This window comes from Gossypium hirsutum, chromosome A09, assembly GCF_007990345.1.
Source record: "Gossypium hirsutum isolate 1008001.06 chromosome A09, Gossypium_hirsutum_v2.1, whole genome shotgun sequence".
Taxonomy (NCBI): domain Eukaryota; kingdom Viridiplantae; phylum Streptophyta; class Magnoliopsida; order Malvales; family Malvaceae; genus Gossypium; species Gossypium hirsutum.
This window is the reverse complement of record NC_053432.1, coordinates 14,304,959-14,318,973: the sequence shown is the minus strand read 5'-3', so window position 1 is coordinate 14,318,973 and position 14,015 is coordinate 14,304,959. Positions and strand designations below refer to the sequence as shown.

General features: G+C 31.1%; 1 protein-coding gene across 1 annotated transcript; it reads left to right on the top strand.

Annotated features, from left to right (window-relative positions):
• Positions 1-5,178: 5,178 nt before the first annotated feature.
• On the top strand, positions 5,179-6,595 carry LOC107888733 (myb-related protein 315). The gene is made up of 3 exons (XM_016812921.2): positions 5,179-5,582; positions 5,671-5,800; positions 5,882-6,595. The coding sequence occupies exons 1-3, from the start codon at positions 5,450-5,452 to the stop codon at positions 6,348-6,350; spliced, it is 732 nt and encodes a 243-aa protein (XP_016668410.1). The 5' UTR covers positions 5,179-5,449; the 3' UTR covers positions 6,351-6,595.
• Positions 6,596-14,015: the final 7,420 nt, after the last annotated feature.

Below are 14,015 nucleotides of genomic sequence, written 5' to 3'. Positions count from 1 at the left end.
GAATTGTAGCAATGTAATTGTAGGCAGTTCGTGCATGGATCTTGTCAGCAAGTCGTCACAAATCAGGTGTGTAACTGATACCCTTTCATAGGCTAGATCGGCAAAAGCCGAAAAGCCGAAATACCGAAAAACTGGTATTTTGGGCGCTTGCGAGTGTGCGAATGCTCGTGAGACGTATGGGTAATTATAACTGGTAATCGAAAGTGATAAAACTGTAGTACGCGCGATTTCGTGCGTTTTGATATTTTGGGCTTAATGGGCCAAAACTGGGTTAATGGGCCAACGGGCCCAATTCGGTAAGAACGCTCGGTAAGTGTTTTTGGCTAAACGTAATAGCTACGATATGCATGAAAACCTTAGAAATAGTTATATTTACTAGAATACCCCTATGTATGAAAAATTACCATTATACCCCTGTGTATGCAAAATGACATTTATACCCCTAGGGTTAATTTTGTCTGAAAAGCATGATGAATTAAATCTGTATGATGTATGCCATGAATGTATATCTGTTGCATGGGGACATGGGTTATATTATGGAGGAAGCGTCCTGGTGGCTATGCCACAAATTATCTGTTCTGGTGGCCCTGCCACGTATATCTGTTCTGGTGGCACTGCCACAAAATATCTGTATCTGGTGACTCTGTCACATTTTCTGTATCTGGAAATCATGCTGCATATTTCTGTGGCGTGTAGCGGTTGGGTGGGTCGAGTAGTCTCCCCACATGGTGAAAGGATGGTTTGGGGGTGTATGTGGTTGGATATGGTTGGGTTTCTGCATAAGCATGATATATCTGTTCTGGTCTGTTCTGGGCCTACGGGCTTTATTCTGATATCTGTTCTGGGCTGAGGCCAACTTATTCTGTCTCTGTGGTTTGAACTGATTTAGGCTATGGTTGGGTTGAATTACACACTGAGTTTTCCAAAACTCACCCCTTATTTTCATCCTCGCAGGTAATTCTCAGCCATAGTAGGCTTGAAGCTGTGAGGGATTTGGACTGGCCATATGTTTCTACGAACCTGGTTTCTTTCTGGTGAACTGGACGTCCTTTTAATTTCATTTATGGTTTTGGGTTTTAAGTGTAATAAGGCCTTTTAATTATTTTTATGGTTTTGTTTTACTTTTATTATTTTATTTTACTATGATGAAAAAAACTATGATGACTAAGGAAAATGGGTTAGCTTTAGGACGCGTTTTCAAAAACATTAAGGGATTTCAAAATAACACATTTACAAGTAAGATTTCCGCTAAACAAACGTTTTCAAACTTAATCATTTTCTTAAGATAGACATAACCAAACGGTTTTCTCAAAATTACACGAGTCGTTAGGGTGTGGCAATGGTGGTGTGCATGTCTAGGATTGGATCCGAAGGGAGCTTGGTACTTAAGCAGTCTGACGGACTCACCTCCTCTTCTTCCTGGTTTCCTACCTGGTGCACAGCTTCTATTCACCTTAACCTGCTTTAAAAAGTATCTTTTACAACCCCAACTAAGTTTTCCAAACTAAGTAAAACGGAATGTTTTGAACGCATCGATGTGGCGCACCAGATCCGGTCATAACGTCTAGGCCGGGTTTGGGGTGTTACATTGATATCAACAATGCCTTTCTCAATGGTGATATGTCAGAGGAGATTTATATGGTTCAACCTCCAGGTTTTGAGCAAAAGAATGGTGACCAAATCTTGGTATGTCGACTGAAGAAAGCCTTGTATGGCCTTAAATAGGCTTCCAGAGCTTGGTTCTGAAAGCTAAATGATTTCTTACTTGCGTCCCACTTTGTTTTGGTCAAGTCTAATTGGTCTCTTTTTTTTCGAAGGACTGAGGGTGTGCTTCTGTATGTCCTTATATATGTAGATGACATCATTGTCACTGGCAATCATCAAGGTAGCATTGATACTTTTGTCACCACCTTGGATACTAAGTTCTTTTTAAAGGATTTGGGACCTCTTGGATATTTTCTTGGCATTTAAGTCCTTCCCACCACTGATGGTTTGTTCTTGAGCCAACGCAAATATATCCATGATCCTGTAAGCAGGGCTCGAATGGATCAAGCAAAAGGATCTCCTTCACCCATGGCTTCTTCAACAAATTCATTTTAATATGTTGGCAGTGCAATTGAAAATTAGTCTAAATACAGGAGCATTGTGGGGGCTCTGCAATATGTGGTCATCACAAGACCTGATATTACCTTTGCTATAAATAGAGTTTGTCAATTCATGCATAAATGTCTCGACCAACACTTCAAAGCTGTAAAACGTATTCTTCGGTATCTTCAAAGCACTGTTGACTATGGTCTTCATTTCACTACAACTGCCACCTTGGATTTAGTTGGATATTCGGATGCAAATTGGGGAACTGATGTGGATGATAGGTGATCTACTACAGGATTCTGTGTGTTCCTTGGAGGCAATCCTGTAGCCTGGGGGTCTAAGAAATAACAAATTGTCTCCAGGTCAACTGTAAAAGCTGAATATAGAGGGCTTGTTCATACCGTTATTGAGATGACCTGGCTTGAATCCCTATTATCTGAATTGCATGTTTCTCTAGCTAGAAAGGCTGCTGTGTGGTGTGATAATTCTGGAGCTGTTGCTATATCAGTTAATCCAATATTGCATTCAAAGTTTAAGCATGTTGAATTGGATCTGTTCTTCGTTAAGGAGAAAGTTGCTGTAGGAAAGTTAAGTGTGAGGCATGTTCCAGCACAGGAGCAAGTAGCAAACATTTTTGCCAAACCTTTGTCAGCTCCTTTGTTTACAAAGTTTCGATCGTGTCTTAAAGTAGTTGCAAAACTTGAACAAACAGCAGAGATTAAAAAGATGGAGGTATGTTAAGGAATAAAACTGTTATGACAGTTAACAGTTAAACAGTTAGTAGTTAGCAATGGTAGTTAAGGTAGTTGTAACTAGTCTTGACAGATTGTGTATATATACCATAGCTTGTTTTCTGGTTTAAGATGATAAGATTGATCATTTACAATCATCATGAATTGCATTGATGATTCTCATTAGAAATTAATATTAAAAGATATTTTGCGTATAAAAATGATACCAAGAAAAGAAATTACAGTAAAAGTGAATTATTGTTATACCAATTCACTATTATAGGGTAAAACTCAAGATAATACATTAGCAAATAACATCAACGGACGGTAAGCCAAACCTTATACCATAATTGTCAACATACAAATTGTATAGATTAAGTCGATCCCCGAAATGATAATCTAAATCTTAAGCCATAATTCTTAACACAAACTGTACAGAATGAGCCAATTCTTAAAATAGTAAGTCGAACCTTGAGGCATAACTCTCAACACACAAACAGCAAATCCTACAAAATAAGCCAATCCTCATAAAGCATTCTTGAGCTCCAAGCTAGTTTCTCAAGTGAAGTTTTATTCACTATTCCATCATCTTTGTTATCTAGATCTCGTCATTACTTTGTGCTCATTTTCCCTTAAACTTTTCTTTTTGAAAGCCTTCATTGATTTAAGCATCACTCTAATATCTCATAGTTGTCTTTTCTCGCCTAATTATCTTGTGAATAATCTACCTTCATCTTAAAAATTCAATCAAATTTCTTGATACACAACCAATGTGGGATTTAAAGCTATTTTTTAAAACACTATGCAAGGGAAAGAATATGTCATAGGCTATTGCAATTTCTTCCTTTTGTCCTAAGTTCTGTCTGGTTAGGTAATGATTGACAAGTTGAGAATTACTAGTTTATTTTCAAGCAGGTTTTTGTCATTTTGGTAAGGATTTTTTCTAGCTGGATACTAGCTGCTGTATTAAGTGATTGGGGCAAATTTTTTTTTCACCAGCTAATCATCTTCCTTCTTGACTTGTTTCACTATAGATTATGTCATATATTACTACTCCAATTTTTCCAACATTGAAAAAATCAATTTAATTTTCCACTCACCAAGTTGGTGTATTAATGTATAAAAGTCGTTTTTTTATCATATATTATTAGTTCAACCAATTAAGTTTTATCTTTTATGAATTTACAACTAAACTAAAAAAATAACAACAATCTTGTTAGGATATTCAAGCTTAATGTTCACTAAAACCCCAACAAAGCCAGCATTTAGTCCTACATAAAAAACAATAGACTTTGTACATGAACTATTGTGCATTATAAGGAATATTCATCACTTTGTACATGCATGAACCGAGAAGAATATGATCTTCAGTTTAATTTTTATTTTTTCTTTCTGTGTTAAGGGAATGTCTTTGGAGGAGGGCTTCCACTAAAATATAACTTATATGTCTTCATTTAAAAAAATCGTGTTCAATGTATATCCAAACTTTAAAAAAAAAAATTGAATATACTCACGTTAAAGGTATACTATCCGGGTTCATTTGGCATTTCATTCATAAGCCAAAGGCTGCAATTGAGAAGCTATAATGAACCTTTGGTGACCATCATGTCTCCTATTGTGATTACCCTCTAATCATTTCACCGGCCTCAAGGGTCCCTGTATGTTCCTTTTTATACTTTCATTATTTTCAGCTGTCTGTTTACCTATATATATATATTTTATATAAGGAATCATTGATGACAAGTTCAAACAGATAGGAATATTAAGTCAAGTTCTTCTTTTCTTTTTATACATATAAAAAATATAAATATAAATAAATGCCCAATTTTTATAGCTTTCTTGTATAAAAAGTCAGATCATTGGCGTTTAAAGTCTTGGATAATATGGCTATTAGCTGTTTAAAGTTTTTTTTATGTTAAAAAAAAATATAAACCATTAAATTACATTAACTTGATATTCTATTTTTTTTATTCCACTTATGTTGTTTTCTTATATCTACCTTCAACTGCATAAACATTGACTGCTACTTAATTACTAAACCATTTTTTTTGTCAGCAACTAAATTACATTAACATGTTTGTCATTGAATTTAAAGGCATGCATGCACTTAACATATATAACGAAAGGGAATCTCTTTTCCAACTCTCCCTTACAGATGATAAAGTTGCTTCCAGCGACAAAACTGGCCTGCTTTTATGTCCATGGAATCTTCATCTAATGTTTTTGAAAATTTCTTTGGGGTTATTTTTTTTATTATATAAAAACCCAAACCAATCAAAAAAATTTTGCAGAAAAAAATTTAAAGTATTTTTTGTCAACGAAGACGACCCACGTTTTTGTTTCTTATATATAGGACCATTTCCATTGTCTCAGTTAAAATACTTGGCCATTTTTGTTATGATTACATATCTTTCATGCTTTTAAAAATCATCAATTTTTATTTATGTTTTTGTGTTTCAATCATTAATCTCCCTTCTTCAGCAGCATATTTGCCTTCCTTTTCTTTTTTTAAATGCTCGAGTGAGCTGGCTTTCAAGCTTAACAATCTTTTTTCTTGGTGTCCAAGTTCCTTTTTAAGCACCCTTGTCACTGAGTTTTCTGCTTTAGCCTGAGTGAGTTTTGGAAAAATGGGACGACAACCTTGTTGCGATAAGGTCGGGTTAAAGCGCGGACCGTGGACGATCGAGGAAGATCATAAGCTGATGAACTTCATACTCAACAATGGCATCCATTGCTGGCGAACTGTTCCAAAGCTTGCAGGTACACTTCGGTTCATATCAATCTATCAAATTAAGTTTCGATTTAATGGTTCATAAAATGTTGGCATTTTGTATGATGGTGATTGCAGGGTTGTTAAGGTGTGGGAAAAGTTGTAGATTAAGATGGATTAATTATCTAAGACCTGACCTTAAGAGAGGGGCATTTACCGAATCCGAAGAGGATCAGATTATTGAACTTCATGCCCGACTCGGAAACCGGTAAGAATCGGCAAACAAACACAATCTTCGTATTGGCAGTTTGCTCTTGGCTCTAACACGAAGATGGACATTTTTTTCTAGATGGTCAAAGATTGCATCACATTTTCCGGGGCGGACCGATAACGAAATCAAGAACCATTGGAATACTCGAATCAAGAAGAAGTTAAAGCTACTTGGGTTGGACCCTGTGACGCACAAGCCAATTCAGAAAGCAGAGGAAAATGATGGGGATTCGTCCAACAAGTCAAATGGTGACGATCAACAACAAGGCATCAAATTAGATGATGATGAGAAAGTAGAGGGAATTGAATTAAGTTTGGATGAAACAAATGATCTGTTCAACAGCTACCAAATGTTATGTGAGAGCTTTGATTTGGATTCATGGTTGAATCAAGATGCTGCAAACAACACTTGTTCTTCTTCATATTCAATGGAAGAATCCTCCAACAAATCTTCAACGGGGGAAACCAATTCCACCATTGGAGAAGATTCTTTAAAGCAATGGGTTGATAGTGTGGATTCATTTCTCTCATGGGATAGCTTTATTTAATAAAACAAAAAAGCAAATTTCAAAGGAACAAAAGTGTTTCCATTGAATGACATATGCTGCAAAATGGGCAATTGTTTGGGAGAATTGAAGGTTTGATAATTGTGTATGTCTTGTTTAATTCTTTGTAGCCCTGTTTTTGTTCTTTCAAGCTTCCAACAATTGACCAAAAGAAATCTACAAGCTTGTCTCCTTTTGTAACTGTAAATTTCATCATTATGAAAGTTTCCAACGTTTACTTCATTTAACTTAACTTTACAATATGATTCATGAGCTCTCATTGTTTTTGTGAAATTTGCTATTTTAGTCACTATACTGGGATTTGTTTTCACATAATTTGACATTCTAACTTTCATTAATGTCAAATGATTATCACCGCTAAAATATTATGTTAGTCCGGAATTTTTCTTTTAAAATGACAAATTAATTAAAAATAACCATTTTGATAATCATAACACAAATTTTGAGATAAATAATCTGAATTAAGGATAGATAAATATCAAAATAATTAATGAACTTTGATCTAATATGTAATATTATATATGAATTTTGATTTTGTGTGTTTTTAACTTAAAATTTGGTTTGATTTAATTTTCACAAATCACTAATAATATGATTAAATTAGCATAATTTTATGTTGATATATTGTATACATAATCAATTATATTAATCCAATATAAAAATAGATATATGTATTCATTTCTTTAAATGTGTACAATTGAACCAAAATTAAAGTTTCATGTATATATATAAACCACAATTCAAATCTCTTGTGTATAATTACATCAAATTAATATTCATGTATAAAATTACACTTTAAACAAAAGTTCATATATAATTTGATATTTATCCCATAATAATATGAGATCAAATTATGCCTAATTAAATAACAAGTATTAAGTTCTCAAATTAAATATAATAAAGGGTGAAAACCATAATTTAAACCTAATTTTTTTATTTTTTTAACTACAGTTCATAAACTATTCATTACTCACTCAACTTCTGAAATTACAAAATATTATAAATTTAAACACACTCGAATTAAGATGCTATAGCAATTATTCAAACCGAGGTACTGGTTATTTGTTTATTGTTAACAATTTTCGGGCTGTATTTTTGTAAACCAATTCATGGAACTTGCTTAGCTCTTTTTTAAAATTTATACTTGAAATGTTGGGGATAGAGATAAACTAGAGAGGGGCGTGCTTAGCACTTAATCTGAAGTGGATCCTATATGAATTGTTTATTTTATGTTCATTGTTCATGCATCTCTGACTTCTTGCAGGGGAAGGAATCTTCATATGGAAACTCCATAATATAACCCTTGAGTAAAAGATATGCATTAATGCCATTTTCGACATGTGTTTTAACATTTTTTTAAAAATAATATAATCAATCATTGTTTATGGGTGAAATAAAAAATTTACTTTAAAAATTAAAAGGTGTAATTTTATCATATTGGGATCGATTTATATAAATAATGAAATAGAAAATATTAAATATAAATTTTATGTGAAAAACCTCTCCGAAGAGGATAAAATTCACTGGCAAAGGATACTTCGACTTTTCACTAAATGAATAAACAAATAAGAGTATAATATGAAAAAAAATAAACCTACTGTATTAAAAATACATTACCCAAATCCTTGAATATAAAAGACTATAATGATTAAAATATTCCTAAAGTAATCAGAATTTGGCGGGGAGAAAAAGTTCTACTTAACTATCAAAATATGACTGTATTATTTGAGGAATATGTCGTGTTGTTGTGATGTCATATGCATACTTGTCACAACATCACCCTCTCCGTCAATTAGAGAACTCGTTGCGTCGTCATGACATCTCAACATCAGTGTTATCCACTTCATGCCTATTTTGCCTTTGTCTTTGTTAAGTGCCTACAAACTATCCGATAAATACGAGGCATACCCCACATATCATTATATAAATTTATGATTTCATAAATTTTGAAAGAATTTATTATTTTTAAGAGAGGTAAAGTCACAACTTGTCCCATTTTTACCGAAGCATATTACAAACCCAAAGAGAAAATAAAAGTTTAAACATTAAAAATATTATTATTAAAAGCGCAGTTATCAACCTTAAAAAATTAATTTACGTAAATCATAAAACAGATCCTAAAAATTTTCATATATTTATATTTATATATGTGTCAAAATAAAAAATAATTAAAAATGGGGGATAATCGAAAGTAATTTCTTGAGAGGTGAATATCATAATTGACAGTTAAGAAAAGCAACCTCAGCAGGGTAAAAACTGGGAAAGGGAAAAGTGACAAAGTTGATGAAGCTATAGTCTCATCACTTGCTTATCTGTTGATTACAATTTCTGAATTGACATCAAAACTAATTACAATGACATATTTGACTAAATTAGCTAAGCGAATTTGATATAATCTCAAATAATCTTAAACTAAAGAAAAAAAAAAGGGAACTTGAAAGCTGAGTATTGGATCATCGAATAAGGTTTTAATATGACAAAATGTAAATTTTTGGATACAACCCTTAACTTGAAATGATGATTTTAAACCTTTTTTACAATTATTATTTTCTAGTCAAATAAGGTAGGCTGTTCTATTAAGCTAAAGCTCCAACACACCTAACAATATTAATAAAATAAAATAAAACATCAGTTTTGTAGTAACCATAGGCTTGTTTTTATGTTGTCATCATTGTACGATATTAATTAATCGTCAAGGCTATCATCATCAACGATGTATTAATATATACAAAAACAACTTACATTATTTTGCTTTAATTATACAATGTTCTTTCGTGTTCACACTATAAAAATTAAAAAGGATAGATAATGGTCGACATTATAAATGAGATCAATTTTTAAAAAAAAAAAATAGTTTGTTAATTTGTAAGAATTATTTTATTGGCAACTTATCTTTTTTATGGTCCTTAATTAATCTCCCACAAGAAATTAAACAAAGGCCAAGTGATTGGTCTTGATTTAACCCAAAATCTATAATATAATATAATATATATAGGATTATTATTTAATATATTAAAATATATAATGATATTGAATAAATATTCTTCAATATGCTATGTCATTCTTAAAATAAATTTATCAAATATTAGATATATATTTTAAAAAATATCTGATAGACTTCAAACATATAATTCAGTAATCAAGGTAGGTGGAGAAAATGGCTCAAACCGGATTAGCTCAAGCCTATAAAAAAAGTTGATGCAAAATATAATGGTTAAACCTGAAAACACTAATATTATTGTTTTTTAAGAGCAAATAAACTTCTATATATTTGAATAGAAGATATAGATACATTACGTAAAATCTAAACTATGACTATTGGCACGCGAGAAACAAAATATTTGAGAATCTCTTTATTTATAATCCAACAAACTTTTAAAGTTGAATACTATGGAATTATATATATGTTTTTTAGTTTATCAAACTAACAAATTTATTCCTAACCATTGACTTTATTTTTATTTATTAAAATATGTAATTGTTAGAATTTCTCTAGGGGTTGACAATAGGGGTAAGCAAAATTCAATTTGATTCGAAAAACTCGATAAAAAATTTAAATTTTGAATTAAATAGTTTGAGTTATTTGAGTTAATTGAGTTATTCAAATCAACTCGAATAAAAAAATAAGTTTATTGGTTTAATTCGAATATGAATTACACAATTTGAGTTATTCGAGAATTCAAATAAGAAAAGGCAAAACTACATTGTTTTGATAAATGTTTATCTTTTCTAAAGTTAAAAGTCAAAACCATTAAGTTAAAAAGTAAAATTATGTCGTTTTGAAAAATATTTACCAATTAAGTTAAAAGGCAAAATCATTATATTGTTTATGTAGTTAAATAATCTTGTATTTCATCTACTAGTTAAATAATCGGTCCATGTAAACGTAACATTAAGTATAAATAATATGATTCGTTAACTCGACTCGAAATTTTTTGACTTGATTTGATTTGATTCCAAAAAAATTCAACTTGAGTTTGATTACTAAAATAAGATTCGTCAACTCAACTAACTCAAAATTTTTTCTTCGATTCGACTTGACGCGACTGGACTCGATCGAATACTCACCTTAATTGGCACTCTAGATTTAATATTGAAATTAAAATAATAATTCAGAATAAGATAATCCATTTTTCTTTTTTGGGCTTCAAAGCCGAATCTTAAAATTCATGGGCCAAAATTGTCCAACTAAGTCAGATCAGCTACGGAGAAATTATTAAAATCTATCCTCCATATAAGAATAATTATCAAATAATAATTAACTATCTATATCAAATACAACTAAAGACGGTTACAAAAGAAAAAAAAATCACACTATCTATATACATATAGAAGGTAAGTCTTTTGACACATAGGTGTCCAAACTATAATTGGTTTTTTTTTTCATTAATGAGAACTACTTTAATTTTTAATATAATTTAGTATCTATATTTTTATATATTTTTATAATATTATTAACGAGTTCAAAAATATTATTAACCAATTCAAATAGCTAAAACTATTAACTTTTTTTTATTAAAATATTACATAATTATATATAATTTAAATGACCTAAGAGTTCTTAGAGACTAACATACAGATTAGCATTTCTTTTGAGTTTGTCTTGCTATTTTTTTTGACAGTATAAGATAATGATCAAATTTCGGTTTTAGCCCTTATACTAATGTCATTATTTTTTTCTAATATTTTTAATTATTTCAATTAAAATATTAGTACCAAATTTTCAATCAGTCACTACTCTAACAAAAAAAAATTATCATGAGAAGTTCAAACGAGTGTTTCTAAGAAAAAAATTTTAATCAATATTTTTATTTTTACATGATTACCAAGTGAAAATATAATTTTTTTTTAATTTTCAAAGGTCACACCAGTGAATTTATTAGAATAATTTTAATGGCAATAATAACTAGCATGGATTTTAAATTTAAAAAAAAAATTAGAGGGAGCAAATTCTTGAAAATAAAAGATACTAAATTCTCAAAGTGTGAATTTATAGAGACAGAACATATTTTAACCTTTAACTTTTTACTTTATAATTTGATACAAATAAATAATCAACCCTAAGCAAAACGTAGTGAAAATTATGCTAGTATATATAAAAGGAATGCCAAAGACATTCCTTTCATGGCACGTGTGAAACCTTTAATATTCTTTACATTATATAACTATGATCAAATTTTAGTATTAGTCTTTATATTATATTCATATTTGAAAATTATTCTCTATACCTTAATTTTTGACATAATTTAATACTTTAAATTTTATCATGTTGTTAGCTAGTCCAAATATTTTATTCCGATTAAAATATTTATTCTGATTAAAATGTTGATGTAAATTTTTAATAATTTTAGTACTGTTAAAATTCTATACTCTTCATGGATAATGAATGCCTCATAAACACTTGTAAAGCTTTTTATATTTTTTAGATTATATAAAAATGGTCAAATTTTAATTTTGGTCCCTATACTATGCTCATTTGAAATTTGATCTCTGTACTTTAATTTTTGACATTAAAATGTTTATGTGATTTTTTTTTAAAGAATTGTTAGCACCAATAAAATTCTATACTTTATGTATAAAAGGAACACAAAACAATTGTAAAGCTTTTAATATCTTTTTAGATTATATAACAACGATCAAATTTTAGTTTTAGTCATTGTACTATGCTCATATTTGAAATTTAATCTCTATACCTTAAATTTTGACATAATTTAGTACCTAAACTTTTATAATTTCGTTAGCTAGTCTAGATATTTTATCCTGATTAAACTATTGATGTGAACTTTTAAGAATTGTTAGTACCGTTAAAATTTTATACTCTCTATGTAAAAGAAATGCCTTCTTCTTTTTGTTCAAGACACGTGTGAAGCTTTTAATAATTTTTAGATTATATAATAATGGCTAAATTTCAGTTTTCTTCCCTCCTATATTTGAAATTTAATCTCTATACTTTAATTTTTGACATAATTTAGTACCTCTACTTTTATAATATCGTTAGTTAGTCTAAATTCTTTATTTTGATTAAAGTGTTGATGTGAATTTTTAAAAATTTTTAACACAATAAATTTTTTTATTAAATTTAGGTTCATTACAATGCCTTTTTTAAAATATAAATTTAACCGAGTACTTTTTTAATTTCAATATATCACATTTATGAATTTAACATAAAAAAATTAATAGGGTTAACAATTAGAACTGAATTTGAACTATGAAAAGTAAAATGACGAAATTCCTAAAAATAAAAGTATGAGACTAAATTTTGAATGTACAAAGAGTATAGAGCTTAGAACATATTTTGACCTTCAAATTTTTACTCTATAATTTGATTCAAAAACTAATTAACCCAATACGAAACGTGGGTCGAGAACCATATAATATATGTAAATGGAAGTTTTTTTTTGTTAAAACAATAAGAACCGCTAAAAAATGATAATTTTATTTAGTTTTACAAGCAATACATATCTGAAACAAATATAATCAAAACTAGCGACTTACTAAGTTTTATGCTTACTCCCTCTCCTTTCCATTTTCTTATAGTGCCACTTAATTAGCTCGAGGATCATCGGACGTCGGAGGAATTGATCACACTATCAATCGAAGCACTTGGTATAATTGGTTTTATTATTTTAAATATGGCATGTATAGGGCTTAGAATTTTGAAGTTGGTGTCATGCTAATTTGGCCAAATGTTTTGGCTTGAGATGAATCCCTTCATTTTGTATTAAGCCTTGGAATAATGGCTAATGTTCATTATTGATATATGCAAATGATGATATTTTAATGAATGAGATAATGCCTTGTATGGCTAATTATACCTTGTATTTTTGAATGGATGTTGTTATATTGTGTTTCAGGGTGGCAAAGGGCTTGGTAAATAGCACTATATTGTCCACATAGGTAGACACACGGGCGTGTGTCTTGGCCGTGTGTGACACATGGCCAGCCTCATGGGCATGTTGTCCGGTGTCCCCTGCACGTAAAATTTACAAGTCAGAATGCATGGTAGTAAACACACAGTAGAGACACGGCCGTGTGTCTCAGTCGTGTGGAGACATGGCCTTTGGCCACTGACGTGTGCCTCGGCCATGTGCCCTAAATTGGATGCTAACGTCAGAAATAGAATGCCAAGGTTTTTAGACACTGGCTAAGACACGGGCGTGTCATGGCCGTGCGGAGACACGGGCCATGGACACGGGCGTGTGACAGGCCATGTGAAAACCCCTATATGATCAAATTTAAAATTTAATTCACACTGGTATGGGACACGGGCTTGTCCCTAGATGCTTAGGCCGTGTGTGTCACACGAGCCATTAGCACGGCCATGTTATAAGGATCACACGGGCATGTTGCCCTTCCACACGGGCGTGTGCCCTGTTTCAAGAATCATTTTTATTAAATCAGTTTAAGGACCTGAGTTGGTTACGAATGGTTTCGAATGAAAGTTTGAGGCCTCGTAGGTCCACATTAAGAAGTTTAAACAAAGTTCGAAAATATTTGATTTGCAAACGTTCAAGTTGAGTAACGCCTCATATTTCATCCCGACGTAAGGTACGGGTGTGGGGTGTTACACACATTGCTCAATTCAGCCCAAAAACACATTATGGCAAAATTTACATTTTTCCCCTAACTTTTCAACATTTTACACTT

Excerpts from the sequence above, each read along its gene's own strand:
- LOC107888733 (XM_016812921.2), top strand. The coding sequence starts at position 5,450 with ATGGGACGACAACCTTGTTGCGATAAGGTCGGGTTAAAGCGCGGACCG. Across the intron at positions 5,583-5,670 it reads AACTGTTCCAAAGCTTGCAG|GGTTGTTAAGGTGTGGGAAA; the intron begins GTACACTTCGGT and ends TGGTGATTGCAG. Across the intron at positions 5,801-5,881 it reads CATGCCCGACTCGGAAACCG|ATGGTCAAAGATTGCATCAC; the intron begins GTAAGAATCGGC and ends ATTTTTTTCTAG.